The sequence below is a fragment of the Scyliorhinus canicula genome, chromosome 13 (assembly GCF_902713615.1).
Source record: "Scyliorhinus canicula chromosome 13, sScyCan1.1, whole genome shotgun sequence".
NCBI classification, from domain to species: domain Eukaryota; kingdom Metazoa; phylum Chordata; class Chondrichthyes; order Carcharhiniformes; family Scyliorhinidae; genus Scyliorhinus; species Scyliorhinus canicula.
In genome coordinates this window covers 36,162,258-36,183,594 of record NC_052158.1, presented here as the reverse complement: position 1 = coordinate 36,183,594, position 21,337 = coordinate 36,162,258, and the positions used below count along the sequence as shown (strand labels likewise).

Genomic DNA, 21,337 nt, shown 5'->3' with positions numbered 1-21,337 from the left:
ACAATTTCGCTGGAATTCTAATTCATTCTTTTCTTTTCTCAGTTAGGGTTAAGTTGCTTTCGAATTTCCGGGCAAAATGCGGCTAAAAGTCACGATTTGTTTCTAGTCTAGAGAGAGGCACCTGATCTGTGTCCACTCAGCAAATCACTGTCAGTGGAAATCTGCCAACGACCTTGTGTTGTATATTTGCAAAGTGGTCCCCATGGTGGAGGGTATCGTTAGGCTTCCCAGATATGGCGCTTTTTAGGGATACAAATTGAATTGTGTGAACAGAGAGTTACTTATAGTCTCCTGGCGGTGACGGTAGCTGGCTTTGGGTGTTTGCCGTTTCGTGTGGCGACTACTCACTTCAGGTATCAGGGGTTGCAGGTGGCTCGTGAGGGCGGATTTTAACGATGCAAAGTCGGGCCTAAATAAAACGTCTTGACAAGATTCAGGATGCGATTCGCAGCCATGCTCGGAGTACCATTTCAGGGCAAAGAACATGATTTTACTGAGCCGCCGAATACGTCATTGGAACAGCTGTACAAGCAGCAAGAGACAGCGGTGACGAATATACAGAGGAGGAAAATGTCTAAATTAACAAATTTTCGGCAGACTGCCTCACCTCTGTCTGCACAGGGAAACCAGCTCATAGAAAGGAGGGGATGGCGCAGCAATGCGCAGCAGAGGGTGAGGAGGAGATAGAAGGGACACCAGAAGATCGGGCGTAAGTGTGGGTTATATCGTGAGCGGAAGGCCTAGGCTCATCTCTCACCGAGGTCAGAGCATATAGTGGGGTGGAGGGGAAGAGGGAAGAGACACAGCGGCAGAGTGGGGGAAGGCAGGGATGCGGACAAAATAGGGGAGGGTGTTCAGTGAGAGGGGTAGGAGGAATCAAAACACGGGGGAGGGGGGAGGGATAAATTGACCATGGGTGGAAGGTCTCTCGACAGGCTTCATCAGGTTAATTTCAGAAACGGAAACGGAAGCACCATTAGGACTGGGAGAGGTCATGGAAGGCATTAATTCCGTTGAGTCCAGGAGTCCGTTGGGATCATCAGACGTCTACAAAAAGTGCACAATGGCACTGGCCCTCACTTGCAGGAGATGCTCGCCGACACACTAGCGAGGGTACCCTGCCTCCAATTCCAGCACAGCCCGCCATACTACTGAACAAACGGATTGAAGGAATTCATTCACAGGGTAAATAGGTTAATATTGGTTGAATACGCAGGGCGGGCTGCGGCGGGGGGGAGGGGGAGGGTGTGGGATGGGGGGTGGGGGCGCAGGATAGTCATCTCAAACGCCAGGCAACATAACAACTTGGTGAAAAGACCCTGACGTCTCACCCACCTCAAAGGTATGAAAGATGGCATTGTCTTCCTCCGAGAGATGCACCTGAGGGAGAACGACGGACTGTGCGTCAGGAGGGGCTGGTTGGATGAGGCAGAACATTCCTCCTATGTGACGAGGGCTAGGGGATAGCCATATTGATAAGTGAGAGGATGGTGTTTACTGCGGCGATCACAGTTATGGACCAAGTGGTATCATATGTTCAGCAGGGTACCCGTGGTCCTTGTCAACGTGTACACAGGCAAATGGGACATCGCAGACCATGCAAAAAAGATCATGGCGGAATTCCCAGACGTCGACACACATCAACTGATCATGCGGTGTGGGGGCGGATAAAAACTGTACAGGACACAGTGACGGCAAACGAACCCCAGAACGCGGAAATCGACACGCATGGCTCAGGAACTGGGAACATTTATGGAATAGATCTGGGCAGAGCGTTCATGGAGGCTCATGCACCCGTTCAGAAATATTTTTTGTTTTTCTCCCCATCTATATCGACTTCTTGGTAGTGGGTAAATCGGTGCTGCCAGAGTGGAATACCGCAATTTTAATCACCGACCATTCTTCACATTACAGAAATGTGAGGTTGGAGATCGGCCGTCCATAAAGCCCCACATGGAGTTTGACATGTGGCCGAGAAGGTCTTCTGCCAGAAAGCATCATAAGCGAAAGGGTCATAGACGAATCCCGTTGTTGCGAACAATGTCTTCCCTACCACGTTTTGGGAGGCACTGAGGGCTATGATTAGGGTTAGGTTTAAGGTTAGGGTTACAATTCTACAATACCACCACTGGGCAGCCGTGGCGGAAAGAGTGAGGGGTGGGTGAAGGAGTCAGAGACGGAATGGTGAGGATCGAAGTGACCTCCTGTACAGGAACAACCCTGCAGTCCGGCGCCACGGCTGCAGTACCAAATCCGCCTTCAGCTGCTCTCAAAAATCGCAGCTGTGCGAGCTACTCTGAAACGTGGAACCAGATGAGGCAATACTTCGGTCTGACAGAAATGTCCACCATGGCCTCTGTCTGCAGCAATCATTGGTTTACATTAGCAATGCTTGACGCCAACTTTGAGAGGTGGAGACAGGACGTGGCGGGGGGCGGGGACTGACGGTTAAGGACTGTTACACTCAGGACAGATTGGCGACTCGAGAGGAACTGATGGAGATCCTGGAACATTCAAACGAAAACGAACTACGAAATCTACAGGTCAACGTGTTATCCGCAAAGAGATGGCAGCTTACCCACGGGCCCAGAGAACCACAATGCTAGAAGAATTTCTGGCCGTGGACAGTTTTGGCAGGGGTAACTGTGGCGAACTGTTTGGATGATTACTGGAAAGAAAACGCTCGCAACGGGTGAAACACGGCAAAAAAACGGGACAAAGAGCTGGGGACTGAAAGAGGATGGAGACTATCGAGCGAAGGACTGAGCAGGGCCAACTCCACCTTCCTATGCACAAGGCTGAGCCACATGCAGCTGAAAGTTGTACACAGAGCACACCTGACATGAAGTCGAATGAGTCGATTCTTCCCAGAGATGGAGGACAAATTTGAACGGCGCGTGGGAACCCTGGTTAACCACATCTGTATGTTCTGGGCATGCCTTCTTTGAGGCAATACAGTCGTAGGGGTATTGAGCACCTCAAAGTCGTAGGGGTGAGGGTGGAGAGATGCCCAATTGTTGCAGGTTTTGAGGTACTGTTCTGCCAGAACTGCTCATGGGGATGAGGCCCGAGATACTTGCCTTTGCTCCACGAATCGCCCGAAAAACATTCTGCTTTGCTGGCGATCAGCCGCACCACTCATAGCTGAAGACTGGTTGGCAGACCTGGCGGATATTGTCCACCAGGAGATCAGTTCGCTATCCGGGGGTAAGAGAATGAATTCTACAAAGCGTGGAAGCCATTCACCAACTTATATCCGGACCTATTTGTGACGAATAGCCAATAGAGCGAGCGACATGGATACCCATTGGACCCAACGGGACCGCAACGAAAACAGGGAAGGGAAGGGAGGGCGTTAGAGAAAAAAGGAAGGGGACGGTGTGTGACGGCCGATAGAGGAACAGAGGGTCCTGGAATAAGGCCACAAGAAACGGAACCCAAAAAAGAGCTACGTTTCGAGTCCGATGACTCTTTGTGAAAGCTAACCGACAGAGAAAGTGGGAAATATTTGTACTGTGGAGTGTGAATAAAAGATAAGTCATAGCCGCAGAAATCCAGGGAACCCGGGTGCGAACGGCCACACAAACTAAGGGGAAAGAGTGGTAATGGCAGCCCCCAGATAAAAGAAACGTTGTTAACGATCAAACAGCAGAGAAACTAACATCAGAGGATGAACTGTAGATGTGCGGGGAGGGGAAGGGGGAAGTGAAGAAAAGAAAGGTGAAGGAAAAGTGGATAAGATTGTGGCAGGGATTAAATATATATTAAGAAAGAAATAATTGGTAAGAGGCAGTTAAAATGGAATGGGTCGAGTAGTGTGAGAGCTGATCATCTGAAGTTGTTGAATTCGATGTTCAGACCGGTAGGTTGTAGCGTGCCTAACCGGAAGGTGAGATGATCTTCCACCAGTTTGCGTTGAGCACCACTGGACCGTTACAGCAGGCCAAGAACAGACATGTGGGCGTGGGAGCTGCGTCTTTTGTTAAAATGGCAAGCACCAGGAAGGTCAGGGTCCTGAATTCTCACAGACCAAAGATGCTCAGCAAAGCGATCACACAGTCTGCGTTTGGTCTCTCCGATACAGAGGAGACCACATTGGGAGCAGCGAATGCAGGAGACCAAATTGGAAGAGATCCAAGTGAAATGCTGCTTAACTTTGCCATTAGCGCTCTTTGCCTTTGGTTTTAGTGGCCTTTTGCATCCGGTTTTCCGGGATTTCTGTGGCTATGACTCATCTTTCAATCTCACTCCACAGTGTAAACATTTCCCACTTTCTCTGTTGGTTACCTTTGACAAAGAGTCTTCGGACTCGATACGTTAGCTCTTTTCTCTCCCGAAAGATGCTGCCAGACCTGTTGAGGTTTTCCATCTTTTTCTCTTTCGTTTCAGATTCCAGCATTCAAAGTAATTTGTTTTTGTAATCGGCTCTTGTCCAGTAGGTGATCCAACAAATAGAATGGGCGGGGGAAGCGTGACGAAGGGGTTATGGGAGGGGCGGGAATCGGGACAGAGGGAAAGTACTTTTATATTCTAAACGGCATACATATCGTTACCGAATGTTCAGTGTATAAACGTCAATAAAATATTTTTAAAATACAATAAAATAAATTCATCCGGGTAAATCTTTCATTAAAATACTGATTGTTGAAATGTCTGAATTGGACAGATACAGTGCACAGTTGTACAATTAGATGCAAACATGACAAAACAAAATTCGAACAAAAGAACTAAAATAAAAGACATCAAAGCACGACTGTAGATAAAATGTGAACAATTCAAATGGGTGCAGAATCTCGGCTCAGACAACGCAAAGCTACATCACGTAATCCCACACAAATAATGAGATTTTAAACACATCTAAACCAATAAAGCTCATCAAGGCAATAAAGGCTCTCGGAAAAAGATGTGGCCAACCTCAATTAATGCATCAATCCATCTCAAAACCAGAATTGAAAAACAGGAAGAGCAAAAACTTGCAGCAAGCCGAAACTGAGAAAGTGACCAGAGTCTGACTGAACAATTATCAGCAAGCGACCAAAGGCTGATCGAGGGTCAAAACATTGGCCAAGTAGCCGCACCGTATCAGTTTATGTAAAAAATGACCCAATGTCATGTTCGGCCAAACCGAATAAAGCCTCGCACTTGGCAATGTGAAACTGACAACTTGACTGACGCCGGAAGAAACCGCGAAAGAACGAAAATCTGTATTAATGAGCAATTTCGCAGCAAATGACTGAGCACGTTAAAGTTATTCAGGGCCCTAAATGTCAACCCACCATTGCCTATCGTAACATCTATGAACTGTTCAACTTAAAATTCAATCAAACGATTCCACACACATGCGCGCAGGGTTTAAAATAAAATTAACAATAAAATCAACAGTCAACATTCAGAACCCAGTCTTCCTACATCACACAACTCAGCAAATTGGCCTTGCATTTTATATTATTCATTGCATGCGAGCTTCGCTGGCTGTGCCACCGTCGTTGCACATTCTTGATTGTCCTTGAACTTTCAATGGGCAAGTTATGATTCAAATCCATTGTGGATCTGGAGGCAGATGTCGGTCAGGCCAAGGAATGACGACTGATTTCCTACCCTAAAAGATATTAGTGAACCAGAAGAATTGCACTATCAACAATCGAAAACCTTTTCATGGTCATCATTACTTTTTTTAAGTATAAAAAATAGCATTTGTCATCGGGTAACACGAATCCGGAACACAGAACATCACTCTAGGAAAGTCTACTGCTGGTACCGTGCAAACGCCACTGCTCCACTGACCTGTTGAGGTCACTCTATTTTAATCAGCATTAAAATAAATTCACAAGTTATATGTTGTATTCCCAGGGTTCTTAGACGAAGAAAGACGTCTGTAAGCAGTTCAGAACCGGAATCAAATGTCGCAAAGTTGAGCTTATGCTGATGAATTTACTGAATGTCTTAATTCCGCCATCTCACTTCGGCAACAATGTTTTGTTCGAAAACAGTGGTGGCAGCTGAGTGAATACTGACATCTCCTTTTATATGAATGTTTTTATTCTCCATTTTCACATTTCCCTTCAGATTTAACACCCCACCCCAGACAGTAAACGGTAACAAATACTAAATCAATCCCCTTAACAAGAACAACAATTCCCTCCTCCCACCACCCCAAACAACGGCCCACCTGTCAATATATGCATCCAATAAAACAAACCCTCCCACGGTGGAAACAAAAAACAAAAGAGAAAAATAAAAAAGGAGTCTGGGACCGCCCATGGTCACCATCGAGTCCACTCCCCTCCCCCCACCCTCCCCCCCACCGCCCAACTCCCCACACAAAACGCCGCCCAACCTCTGAAATAGTGCCGCACATGATACCCAAGAGTTTTACCCCCCCCCCCCCCGCCTCTCCTCCACAACTCCTCCCGTCCACGGCCTCTTGTAAAACACCGTCCCCCACACTCGGTTCCTTCCCCCCAACTTTCCACCCCGGCTGGACTACTCGAACCCTGTTCTGCCATGCTCCGATGACCGTAGCCCCTCCATCCACATCACTCCCGTTCACTGGCCGGCTTAGACAGGCCAGCATGGAGGCCGCTGCCCAGGTCCCTTTCCCCCTTGCCCGACCCTATGAAAGCCCAATAATCCCCTTTCAGCACACAAACCACACATATCCACCTACACCACAAATAGCTTCACTTCGAGTGAAAATTCTATTACTTCCCTTGTCCAAACATATACAACACCGGCTCCTTTAGCCCACGCACCCGCCGCAGTGAAACATCAAACTTATGAAAAGAAAATATAGTCATGAGGTTATATCGGCAAAGGGCCATTTCTCAATTTCTCAGCTCTGCCACAATCCTTCTGCCTTCACAAACTCCTTCGCTGCCTACGCCGTTCGTAAATAAGAGTCCTTGAGCTGGTAAGTCACCGTCAGCTTTTCTGGATATACAAGGCCGCACAGCACCTTGCTAATGTACAGTGCCCACTTCACCCGGTTGAAAGCAGCCCACCTCCTCGCCAGCTCCACCGTGAAGTCCTGGTATACACGTATACCAGCTCCAGCCCACTGCACCACCCGTTACTGACTGGCCCAGCACAGGACCTTCTCCTTCACACTGTACCTACTGAAGCACAGAGTTACTAACCTTGACCTATCACTCGCCTTTGGTACAGGCCTCCACGACCAACAAGCCAGATCAAGTTCACATCGGGAGGGATACTCCGCCTCCCCAAATAGTTTTGCCAGCATTGTAGTAAAATACTCAGTCGGTTTCGGCACATCAACTCCTTCGGGCAGCCCCACGATCCTCACATTCTGTCTCCTAGATCTGTTTTCCAGCTTTTCCATTTTTCCTTGCAGATCCTTATTAATCTCCACCATCTTCAACATCTCCTTCCCCATCGACGTTATTTTATCACCATGCTGCAATAATGTCTCCTCCACTTCCTTCAGTGCCTCCGCTTGCTCTCGTACCTCCGGCAATGCGCTTGCCAATGCCGTCGTCACCGGACAAATCGCCTCCTCCACCAGCACACTCAAAACCTCACTCATCTCCTTCCTTGTTGTCTCCATGCGTTTTGTAAACTGTCTGTCGAATTCCTCAGCCATTATCTTAGTTATTTATTCAGCCGCAAGCAATTCGGCCTCCCCTGGCGCTCTAGCCTCCATTTTCCTTGGTGACCACATGGTCACCTTTCTACTCCTCGACGAACTTTCAGCTGTTTTCACAGCCGTTTTCTTATTGGACCTCGACATATCCCTTCCCTGTGCTTTCTCCTGGCCTTCACCGCCTAGGCTGCCCCTAGGACAGGGCGTCAACCCCGACAATTCCGTTCCCTAACGGGAGTCCTCGAACGCGCGGCTGCCTCCAACATTCCATCACCGGAAGGCAGCCGTCATCGCGTCTTCAATGGCCTTGGTGAGATATTTTACAGTTGTTCCCTCTGTTGCTACAATTCAGCTTTCATAAAGGCCCTCAAGTCTGTTTGAGGCCTTTAAGCTCACCCTACCCACGCCTGCATGCTGGAAGAGGCTTTTGTCTTTGCTGCAGCTTCAGCCAAATCTTTCACTGTTTCTGAGAGTCTGGTAACCAAGAAGCATACCATTCCTGGGGGAAAGTACTCCTCCAACATTCACCTCCGCCTTTTCATCAACATTCCACCCCGTATAGATTAAAAAAGAGCTCTTTTCTGTAACCTTGGGCAGGAGCTGCCTTGTGTGTGTCCAATTACTCCACAATGCACACCAAAAGCCCCGAACACTGACATCTCCGATATCGCATTCTGTGTCCTGTCCTCCAGTGTTACCTTGGGCGCATGGCACGTAGTTAACATATAGTTTATATTAGAGTGTTCAATAAACAAGAATGTATCGTGCTCATATAGGTTTGTGAACTGCGGGATTGATTCCAAATGTTGGCCGAACAAAGACGAATTCAAGCTGTATTGTCTCTTTGTTCAGCGTCATGACTTCAAATAAGATACGCATTTCACAAATGTATGGAAGTGCCTAATGTTCTAAATAGTTCAGAGAATGATGTGCTCCCGACGGTTTATGTAGCTGTGTTGCCAATATAAGCTACTATTGGTCACCTGGGAGCTTTCCGTTCAATCTTTGGTTTGTGCCATTTGGAACTGGAATCTGACCGTTATCATGAAATTCAGCATTTATCTGAAAAATAATGAAAAATAAACGACCATTTCGTCGCAAATGTATTATTCAAACATATTTCCCATTCTGCTTTCTGTGTAGTTATTTGAAAAGTTTGCATTTTAATGGTTCCGAAAAACCGAAAAATAAGTGGCCTTCCGTCAGCAAATGGAGAGATCAAACTCGTGACCATGTTTAACTCATGAGAGCAGTTAGAAACAGTCGTTTGTTACTGCAGCAACTTATATTGCTGAAACGAGAAACCTGTTGTTGAAACTTCCCCTTTTGTACCCGAGACGGCAGCGCAGTGGTATTATTACTGGATTAATCATTGAGCGACCACAGTTATGGGCTGGCATACCAGATTCAAATCTTATTATATGCAATTTAATTCAATAAAAAAAGTCTAGAATTAAACGTCGAATTAAATAATTGCCGATTGTAGCAGAATGCTGTCTGATGAAGGAAATTAGCCGTCCTTCCCCTGTCGATAAGACTCTAAGCGTACATAGCGATTTGCTTGACTCTAAGTTCCCTGCCCACCCCCCACCCCACTGAAATAGCCTGACATGACACTCAAATCTAGAACAATTAAGCATCAAATTCAAGATCAAAAGAAAGAATAGAAAAAATCACGACAACGCAAGATTGCAAATCCCAAACCGTCTCAATAATTTATATTTCAAGAAAATCCGGTGCTGATGGCTTGGCACGTCAACTCTGATTTGGCGAGACGCAGCTGTGGTAAAAGAATGGGTAACGTAAGGCTCGAATATTCCATTTGTTTACAGTGACTGGCTACACACATATGAATATAAACCGTGTCGATCAAGCCAAAATGAGCGATCAGATGAGCACAATTTAGGATCATAAACAGGTTGCTACTTTTCTTATCGGTTTGTTCGGCATATTTTGATGAGCAAGGGAAATAGTCGTTGATTTGGCGATTCCCCGTCATTCGCATGTTGCAATTTTCGAATGAAGAGAAATTTGGTATGTTATAAGTAGGTCAGTCCTCTAGTTCAATGTATTAATATCCGGAAGAGTCAAACCATGGAGCACTGAGGATCTGCCAATGTGTAGTGGCGTTAGTTACTTCATCATTGCTACCATAGAATCATATAATTTACAGTGCAGAAGTAGGTCTTTCTGTCTTTCGAGTCCACACGGGCCCTTGAAAGTGCACGAATCCCCAGCCGACACCCCCACCCTATCCCCGTTACGCAGGAACTCCAACTGAGCTTTTTGGATATTACGGAGCAATTTATAGTGACCAATCCACCTAACTTTCACATCTTTGGACTGTGGGACTGTGGGAGAAAACCGAAGCACCCGAAGGAAACCCATGCAGACATGGGAAGAACGTGCATACTCCACAGACAGTGAGTCAAGCCGGGAATCGAACCCGGGTCCCTCGGGCTGTGAAGCAAATATGCGAACCACTGTGCTACCGTTTAGTTGTAATACGGACGATTTTAACAGCCCCCATATAGACATGAAATCCCTTGTCGCCAGGGGTTCGAATGGAGAGCAATTTGTTATATGCGTACAGCAGTGATTTAGGTACAATATGTTGACAATCTAACAAGGCAGGGCCCGATGAGACTGGGCCTTTGCAAATAGGCCCGATCAGCTGATGGGCGTTTCAGTGATGGGGGTGTTGGGCTTAGCGACCATAATTCCATAAGACTTCGAATAGCCACCGACAAGGGGAAGTATGTCCGGTGGTGAGGGTGTTTATTTGGGGGAGGGTCAATTACATACAAAATTACAGGAAATAGGGAATGTGGATTGGGAGCGGTTACTTGAAGACCAGTCCACATCTGACAGTTGTGGGAGGCATTTAAAGCCTACGTGATTGAAGTGCAGGAGAGGCATGTCCTTGCAAACATGAAGGGTCGAATTGGCAGGATTCGGGAATCATAGATTACAAGGGAAATTGTAAACTTCGTCAAAGGGAAAAAGCAGGCATATGATAGGTCTAGCCATCTAGAAACTTACGAAGCCCATCAGGAGCACAGTGAAAGTCGGAAGGAACCAAAACGTGAAATTAGGAGAGCGGAAACGGGCCACGAAATGTTTTAGCAAACATAGTCAAGGAGATCTTGCGACAGGATATAAATAGTTTGCATGGAGTATGCACGTTCTTTCCGTGTCTGCATGGGTTTCCTCTGAGTGCTTCAGTTTCCTCCCACAAGTGCAGAAAGATATGCTGTTAGGTAATTTTGACATGTGTAGACGGGGCGCTATACAGACTCAATGGGAGGTTGATAATCTTGCGTGATGCATTGGGCTGAGTTCACCACACTTTGCAGTTTCTTGCGATCTTGGGTCGAGCAGTTGCCATACCAAGCTATAATGCAGCCGCATAGGATGCTCTCGATCGCACATCTGCAGACATTTATGAGAGTCGATTCTGACATGCCGAATTTATTTAGCTTTCGTGGGAAGTAGAGACGTTGTTTGGCTTTCTAGACTGTTGCATCAACGTGAGTGGACCAGGACAGATTGTTGGTGGTGGTGACCCCCAGGAACGTAAACCTCAAAATCTATACTCAGGCGCCATTGATGTAGACGGGGGTGTATGTCGCGCTACACTTCTTGAAGTCAATGATCAGTTCCTTGGACTTTCCAGCACTTCGAGAAATGTTGTTTTCGGTACACCATGCAACCAAGTGATGTACCTCCCTTCTGTCGACTTATTCGTCATTGTTTGATATATGACCCTACACAGTTGTATCTTCTGCAAACTTATACATTGAATTGGAGCTAAATCTTGCCATACAGTCTTGTGTGTATAGGGAGTACAGTCGAGGACTCGGCAAACATCCTTGAGTGGGCCCAGTGTTGAGAACTATGGCGGAGGAGTTGTTGTTGCCTATCCTGACAGCTTGTGGTCTGTTGGTGAGGAAGTCAACGATCCAGCTGCAGAGCGAGGGTTCACGTCCAAAGTTGCAGAGCTGGATTATTAGACTTGTTGGAATAATGGTGTTGAAGGCGGAGCTGCAGTCTATGAAAACTATCTAATGAAGGTGTTGTTGTTATCCGGATGTTCGAGAGTTGATTGTCCGGCCAGAGAGACAGCATCTGCTGTGGTACAGTTGCCACGGTAAGCGACCTGGAATGGATCGAGACCATGTGGTAGGCTGGCAATGCTCCATCTCATGACTAGCCACTAGAAGCATTTCATGATACGAGACGTCCAGGGTACCAGTCGGTAGTTGTTGAGGCAGACTACCTTGTACTTCTTTGGTACTGGTAATATGGTGGTCTTCTAGAAGCAGTTAGGGACCTTGGAGCCGAGAGTGAGGTGCTGAAGTGATCTGTGAGTACACTCGCCAACTGGTCACCGCAGGCCCTGAATGTTCGCCCAGGGACTCAGTCAATGGATGAGCGAAAGGTTGTTTTCAGCCCGGCGACAAACAGTAATTGCGTCCTATCAGCTTCCCGAAAACTCAAATGAAGGCTTCTGGACACGGAGAGAAGAAGCTATGTGTTGCTCTCTTTCTTTCTCCAAATTCCTTCCTGCCTGGGAGGAGGAGACAGCAGCACCAGTTCCAAAGCTGAAATAGCAAACAAAGACAAAATCATGTCAGCTTTTCGCCGTGTCATGATTTGAAATAAAATAATAATTTAACAAATGTATGGAAGTTTATTCTTCAACCGTTTGAATGTTCAAAGAATTATGTGCTGCAGACTAAAGTGAAAGTTTTTCACTCCGACCATGTTAAACCTGTGGAATTCCCGACCACAGAAGGCATTGCCAGTCCAACTAAACAGCATTTCGCTGGACTCTGGGAGGAATCCGGAACACCCGCAGTTACGCCATACAGGCACATGGAGTCAGTGCAAACTCCATATAGATGCGTGTCTCTGGCGCTGTTAGGTAGCAGTGCTCACCACCGTGTCGCCCAACTTAATCAAATGTTTCAAACGGATATAATCATTACATTTGTCCAGCTGTGGTGAATCGGCAGTTGGAAGGCTTCTCCCAGCACCAATACTGCTAAGTATTTCCACCAGTTTCTCGTTGTATTTCTCAATCCAGGAAACTTCAAGTCGTTTCTTGCCTTTTATTTGTTTGCATAACCCTGCCATTTCAATCCCAAGAATATATATTTTTTTTCGTAAAGGGCAGGTTCCTCTCTCTGACAATATTTTCTTTTCATTCTCCTAATGTTTCCAACGTGATTACTTTTTGTTTTCATTTTAGTACTTGGTCAGGTATCTAAGAAAACTGTGTTTTCGGAAACACACCTTCTTCATCAGTAATTTTCTCTAGCTCCAACTTACGTCGCATCGATTCTAAATGGAATTCCACTATTCTATATTTAGATATCCTGTGCATTTCTGATAACTTCCAAATATATAGTGGATGTCTAATTAACATTCAGGTTATATCCGGCGATCCTCGTTCAATAACAGAATACATTTTAACACCGTAATCGACCTCTCTCCTTTGTCACTTCAACAGAACCTAACTAATTTAACTCATAGATGTGCAGGACGTATATTATATTTTTATCTTCACCTCATCCAGCAGTTTGACACTAAAAACGTGTATCCATCGCTTCAGGAGGCATACGTCTGAGGCGTCAGAAACACTTGGAAACCAACTACTCGGACACCTTCCCGGCATTTTTCCGATCCCATTCAATCTTGTAATATAAACCGTTACCGTGTTTCCGATCGCTGTTGACCTGCTCTCACTTATGATGTATCCTCAGTCCTCAGCAAATCAATGCAGAGCTACACGTCGCTGCCTTCACTCCCAAGCCTAATCGTATTCATTACCGCGTCCTTGTTCAGTGGACTCTCGTCCTCAAAACTGTCACTCCACCGCATTCTCTCGCTGCCATATGATCCCCTCCCTGAAATGTATTTGTGTAACTTCAGTCAATGTTCACCACTTCTCACTCACTATCACACCTTTCCCACTGTTTTTTTTTCCGTTCTGCCATGCCTAATCTTAGCATCGTCATCAAACATGTTTTCAAAGCAAGAGTGCTTAGGGGAAGCCTACATGCGAGAGGCAGAGAATCAACTAATTGATCCGTCCTCCTTTCTCCATTTTGATCAGACCGGTCACCGAACATCATGTAATTGCATGCAAGATAGCTGCTGATCTCCTCTCCTTTCTCGATCTTCCCTGCGGGACCACAATCTGATAATTCGCAAGTCATGCATTGCAGACTGCTAAACCCTTACCAAGATCCACAGTAAATACTGCCTGATAGAATCGCCGTTTCATATTGCTCCTCCCTCAAAGAACTGATTTTTTATTTGTCTTCTCTAATTTCTTCTTCTTTAATACACTCTGTTACCATCTGCATTCATAATTTTCCACCGCTCGCTGCTAGTTCAACAATAAGGCATCCGATATGCTTGTCTTAATCGGTCATTGCATTGAGAACAAAAATTGGCACGTCATGCTGCAGACGTCCGAAACCATCGCTGGGCCACTCTTGGAATATTGCATCGAACTCTGGTCGCCACACTGCCAGAAGGATGTGGAGGCTTTAGACAGCGTACAGGAGAGTTTAACTAGGATTTTGCCTTCTCGAAAGGGTACTACCTACGTGTTGAAGTTGAATAAACTCGGATTGTTTTCACTGGAACGCCGGACGTTGATGGGTGACATGATAAAAGTTTCCAAACTGTTGTTTGACATGGATAGAATGGATAGTCAGAGGCTTTTCCCAGGGTGGGGAAGTGAATAATAGGGGAGAAAGGTTTATGGTGTGAGGGGTAAAGTTGAGAAGAGATGTGCGAGGCACGTTTTTTGTACTTATGGAAAACGAGTGCCTGGAACTCGCTGCCAGGGGATGTGGTGGAAGCAGGCACGATAGAAACCTTTAAGAGGCATCGTGACAAATGTATGAATAGGATGGGAATGGAGAGATACGGACCCCGGAAGTGCAGATGGATTTAGTTCGTTCACGCATCATGATTGTTTCAGGCTTGGGTAGCCCGAAGATCCTGTGCCTGTGTTGGAGTGTTCTCTGTTCTTTTTCCGATTCATTGTCCGAGCCATCGATTTCTGAACATGGCCAGACAATAATAGCACATCAATGCCTATTCAAGACCGACTGTACACGTTCTAGTTCTCCCTTGAACAGAAGACTCAGAATTCACTGTCGAACGGAACAGACCCTACATTGAGTAAGTGTTAATTTCGTCTCAATTAGTCCTCAATTTAGTCTCAATTTCAGATACCCAACACCTATAATGTGTTGTTTTAGACTACATCACGTTCTGTGCTCTGCGTTACATCATTTGAAACTGGGCTCGTTTCGAACAGAAATAAATCGTGCAACTAAAACAGGATAGGAAATATGATTGGACTCGTCACGATATAGGGAAACACATTCCATTATAATAATGTACAATTGTCCAAGCAAATGTTTTCCACAAACATGAAATATTAATACCATCCCTTTCGATTACTATTACTCTGAAGGGAAAAATGTGACAAAATGTTTGAATGGAACGTATGATTTCATCAGGCAATATCATTACAAATATTATTGATCTGCCCCATAATATGTGACATGAAATGAAATGAAAATCGCTTATTGTCACGAGTAGGCTTCAATGAAGTTACTGTGAAAAGCCCCTAGTCGCCATATTCCGGCGCCTGTCCGGGGAGGCTGGTACGGGAATCGAACGGTGTTGTTGGTCTGCTTTTAAACTAGCGATTTAGCCGAGTGAGCTAAACCAGCCCCGAGACATACCGTGATCTGTCTGTTCAGCGGATTATGTTAGCAACGTTGATCATTACCTACTACCTGGCGTTACTTAATAACGAAAGTAGAAGATTTGCATGTCCTGAGCGCGAGCTGACAACGCATGTTTGCATATGCAATTGTCCATAATCAGCTGGAAAACATTTATCAACCGAAACTTGCCGTTATTGGTTTTGAGCTGCCTCGCTCACACGTAATAATCATCCATAAGAAGGCCTTGTTAAGATTCTTGCTATCAGTCCAGTATATAATGTTGCATCTTATTTTCATAGAATAGAAACATAGAACGGAACACCGGCATTTCAGAAGTAGGTCAACCGGTCCATCGAGCCTGCACCCACCTCTGAATGAGCACCCACCCAGACCCACACTATCCCAGTAACAAGACAACTCAAATTCATGCCTGCATAATCCTACTTTGTCGTGAGTTGAAGAAACAGCGGTAGCACCGTGGGAAGCGCTATCACTTAACTGCTCCAGCGTTCCAGGTTCGACTCCGGGCTTTGGTTACTGTCGGAGTGGAGTCTGCACGTTGTCTGCGTTGGTTTCCTGCGGGTGCTCCAGTTTCCTCCCAAAAGTCCCGAAATATGTGCTGTTAGGTAATTTGCACATTCTGAATTCTCCACCACAGTTCCAAATAGCAGTCGGGGTGTGGCGACTAGGCGCTTTACACAGCAACTTCATTCCCATGTTAATGTAACCCTTCGTATGACACTAGTAAAATTATTGTTAAAAAAATTACAAAAGAATGACACGACCGTGGGTGACGCTGTTGAACTGAATATCTGCTTCGAAACGTTTTAAGCAGGGCCGCACGGTGGTGCATTGATTAGCACTGGGACCACACTGAAGACCCCGGTTCGAATCCCCACACTGGGTCACTGTCCGTGTGGAATTTGCACATTCACCCCGTGTCTGCGTGGGTTTCACCCCCACGACCCGAAGATTTGCAAGTGAGGTGGATTGGCCAGGATAAATTTCCCCTTAATTGGAAACAATATAAATGATTGAGTACTCTAAATTTATTTTTTAAAACTTTTACGATTTAGTTTTTAAATATTCTCTCATGGGTGCGGCTATATTTAGCTGAGCTAGCATTTATTATCCTTTATTAATTGTCCTTCGGCGGGATCTGAAGTTACATGCAGGCAAGGTAAGAACTACGGCAGATTTCCTTCGCCTGACGAGATTTCACGACACCCGTCAATTGTTTTATGGTCATCGTTGGATTTATTATAAAATTCGGTTCAAATTTCACCAGCGAACCTGGGCTGCCAGACCATTGCCCTGGGTCTGATCTAGTGACAATATAATTTCGCCATATTGGTCAACGCTACCAAACTTTGAAGAGTGATTGATCAGCTCTTACAGAGATAACTGCACGGTGGAATGGACAGACTGTATTTACCCATACTTAAGTTTGGATTTGTTCAACATTATCAGCACCATGGCCCTGATTAAAGATGTGAATCGCACATTCGTCAGAATGTGCAATGTTTCATGAGCCAAACGTCATTGGCCTGAAACAGGTGAGAGTAGGCACAGCGTTTCAGTAACTATCAGCCGAGTGGGAATAATCTCAAAGCAGTGGAAAGTTGTTTTCGTTGATTGCAGTGATATAGGAGAGAATTTGATAAAATAATTCCATTCAGGACCAGGAGAACGGGGATCTTGGAGAGGACCGCATTGTTCACACCGAACGTGGGGTTCAGCAGAAGTTAGTCGATGGATGTTTTCACGCTTAGTAACGAAGAACTGTACTGACCTGTTCTGTACACTGATGCAAACAGTTGTAAGGCAGCACGAGAAAACGTGATCACATTAATCAAAAAGGCTGGAAAACAGAAAGCGGGAAACTTAACGACAGTTAACTTCCTATCACTCATTTGGAAGAGTGGCAAATGTCGATATGGAAAGGGCTTATAGCAGGGCACGTAGTTAAGTTCACGGTAATCAGACGGAGTCAACATGATTATGGACACAGCAAGTCATGTTTAAATAACCTTTCGAAGTTATTTAATCGGCCAACATGTGTTGTCAATCAAGGGAAAACCGTGGACGTGCTATAGTTAGACTTCCAGATGGCATTTGTTAAAGTGCAATATCAAAGGTTATGGCGTAAAATAAAAGTTCACGGTATGTCAGAAAAATTTGGGCATAAATTGAATGTTGACTCGCGCGCAGGAAGCCGACTGCGGATATGATTCGTTATTTTCCAGGTTGGTGATGAGCCATAGGGCACAGTGCTGGGCCTCAGTGTTTACAATTTATGCAAATGATCTGGATGAATATATTGGTGGAATGATTACCGAATTTTCTGATAACACAATGATGAGAACAAAATTAAGCTGTGCTGAGGAGATGAGGAGGGTACAGAAATTTGTAGATCGGTGAAGTAAGTGTGGCAATTTCAAGGAAAATAGTGTATAATGTGGAACAACGTTTAATTGTCGATTTTGACAGGAAGAATAAAATAAAATTGTATTCTCTGAATATTGAGAAAGTGAAACATTCTGAAATGCAGAACAACATGAGTGTCCTAGTTGACGAATTAGAAAAGGCACAGTAAAAAACTAGAAAATCTAATCAACATAGAATTTACAGTGCATAAGGAGGTCTTTCGGCCCATTAAGTCCACACCGTCCCTTGTAAAGAGCACTGCACTTAAGAGGCACACGCCCACACTGTCCCCGGAACCCAGTAACCCCACCTAAACGTTTTTGGACACAAGGGCAATTTAGCATGGCTAATCTACCTAACCTGCACATCTATGGACTGAGGCAGGAAACCGGAGCAACCGGAGGACACCGACGCCGATACGGGGCAAACGTGCTGACTCTGCTGAGACAGTGACCCAAGCCGGGAATCAAACATGGGACCTTGACGCTGAGAGACACAGTGCTTACCGTGTACTGCCGTGCTGCCCAATGGAATAATGAAATGGTTGCATTAATTGCGAGAGGAATTGAACACAGTACGAGGCTAGACGTCAGTTGTAAAGGTGAATCGGTGCCACCGGGGCATCATCACATCCAGTAAACCAGATTACCTAGTTTCCAATCCTGCCACTGCAGATCGTGAAAATTTGAGTTCAATAGAAATCTGGAATTAAAAGTCTAATGATGGCCATGAGACATTGTCGTAAAAAGAAATCAGGTGCACTAATGACTTGGCCTGGCCTACACGTGAATCCAGATCCAAAGAAATGTGGTAATCTCTTAAATGTCCCTTGAGCGCCATTGACAGTACTTGCTGGACGCCAACGTCCCATGAAAAAAACATGAGCGCAGTTACCTGTGGAACTCTGTGCGCAGTATTGTCACATAAGTTAAGGGAGGGTTCATTGAAACATGTGATCCGGATGGCTGCGGAGTGGAGCTACCCTCTTGAGGCTGAATCTAGAACAATTTGAAAGTAAGTGGTCGGATGAGGTGCATTTCTTTCGTTCACAGGGGCTGAATATTTGAGACTGCCTGGTGGAAGCAGACTTTTATTTTTTTTTATGGAGGGAATGGATAGATTATCATTAAGCAAGGGAATAGTATCTTTGCGGGGGTAGACAGGCTGCAGATATGAGGACAATCTCAGACCAAATATGAAATTCGAAAATGGCAGGACCGGCATTGAGGGCGACTGGCCGACTCCTGCTCCATCTGGTCAAACGCGAACCAGCTATGCAGCAGAAGTGCTCATAGATATGCAACTTACACTGAAATAACAAATAGCACTGTTATTGGCCAGGGTTTAGAGAACCCAAAGTGTAGCATGCAGCTCACCTGACCCACAACTTTTAATAGACTGTAGTATGGGGAACATGTGGCCCACTCGACAGCTGTGGTGCAGCAGAAATGGAAAAGTTTTGCTTCAAAACATTTTTTATTCTATGAATTGAAGTTAACGTTTTTAAAACATACAGAGAACATCTCAGCAACCATAGATTTAAATACAACTCCCAAAGAATACAACACTAAGTAATCTTTAATAACTTCCCAAATAACTTCCAGAAGACAAAAGAAACACCTTATAACAGAAGAACATTACATTCACCGCTGAGAACATTTATAATTCTGAATTCACCAAATGATTAAGAGGTAGTCGTCATGGCAGAGAGATCAACATTGCACCTGCCCTGTCTGGCTTCAGTTCCAACTTTGAAAACGAAACTAAAACATACCTTGCAGCAAACAGCCTAAAACGAAAGTAAAAAGCTGAGACAGCCCAGCTCCACCCACAGACTGGCATCACTGATAAACACCGATTTCTTAAAGGTGCATTTCTTAAACAGCCATTTCTTAAAGCTACTCTCACATGACTGTCCTGAGAAGATAAAGGTATGAGAAGTGTATCGATGTTTGCCTAATATGTAAGACCATTTGGCGTATTTTGGGAGAAAGTATCTTGTACAACTTTTGCGGGGTTTTTTAAATGGTGAATTTGTTCTGTAAAAAACACAAATTGCATCTGTTGTTCCAATTATGATTTGTAGTTTGGTCGGCATATGTTTTTCCTTTTGCACTTATCGATGCTTTCCGAGAATAATATTACACTTTCTTTCAATAGTATGCTGTTGCTCAAACACTGCGCATCTAGATAAATAATAATTGAGGCAATAGGCGCGCGAGATTACTACATGTTTTGAAATCTACATTTAGCTTTCCAATTACGAAATCCAATTCGAATATTTTAATCATTAAGTGAATAAGTATATAATTCAGTGAAACATTGTTGACGAGAATCATTTTTCTCTTTTCCCTTCACCTGCTTTCAAAATTGAGAAATCCAAACGTAACTTACCCAGAAATTTACAAGCCCTCTTCTAGATTGGTGGACATTAATTAGTGTTAACATAATTTCCCATTCAGTGTAAACAGATACTTTATGCCATTATTAAGCTCCTGCCTGAATTTTTTTTGTGTCAGTCCATAGATGCAAGTGTTTGTGCAAGAACTCAGAAGTTGCAGCATAAATGCAACCTGCTGGGCGATATATATCGGGCTACTGAAATATTTGTCTGTGTAATAAAAGTTCATTACCGGCCACTTTACGGAATGCACAAGATACGTCATCCACAAGATTATGAAATTGGCGGAAATAGCGAAAAGCAGAACCATGGATTTCCTCCGATTTTTCATCTCTAGGTCATTCTGATTTTCATTGTTGCTGTGCAGCCCCTTGCGGATTCTGTTTGCCACTATGATATGCCTAACAGTCAAAGCATTGAACAGCAATATCAAAAACATTGGCAATACAGGGGTGATGATACTGTCAATCCACTCGAATATCTTCCACAATGGGGAAGTTAGATAATCAGCCGTGGGGACACAATACCATGCGACGTTACCAATTATAAATCTAGATTTATTCATGTAGTAAAAGGGAACGGTCCTGAGGCAACTGAGGACAAACACAGAGCCGATGACGACTGTTGCAGTTTTCTCCGTGCAGTACTTCGATTGTAGCTTCTGACAGCAAATTGCGACAAAGCGGTCAAAAGTGAAGGCAACAGTAAACCAGACAGAACAGTCCACAGTTACAATATATGCCACAACATTTACAATGCACACTGGTGTCAAAAATAGAAAACTTGGTGGGAAGTACATGATGTTAATCCGGTGTAATATCACATGGATGACTACAACAGTGATATCTGCCACTGCCATTGCAACGAGATAGCGAGTAATGCATTTGGATAACCCACACTTTCCTCGAGAAAGGATCACAATTGCCCCCACGTTGACTGTAAGTAAAAGCGTAATTAATATGTATCGCAGACCCGTCGTAAAATATTTGTTTTTGGAATTATTTTATCACAATTAATAAACCATTGAAATTCCAGGGCCTCTTTTAGTTCCTGGTTAAATACATTTTAATTGTGGAAATATACTTGATGGAAAAGGAAATATGCGACAAATGTAGAGCAAGGCAGCGCTAGATGAGCTGAAATTGGGAG

The 21,337-nt window shown here is 44.8% G+C and overlaps 1 protein-coding gene across 1 annotated transcript; it reads right to left on the bottom strand.

The window, feature by feature from the left end:
- Positions 1-20,228: 20,228 nt before the first annotated feature.
- LOC119975558 (probable G-protein coupled receptor 139) lies at positions 20,229-21,047 on the bottom strand. Its single transcript, XM_038815344.1, has one exon. It carries the CDS (start codon positions 21,045-21,047, stop codon positions 20,229-20,231), a length of 819 nt encoding a protein of 272 aa, XP_038671272.1.
- Between the last annotated feature and the right edge of the window lie 290 nt (positions 21,048-21,337).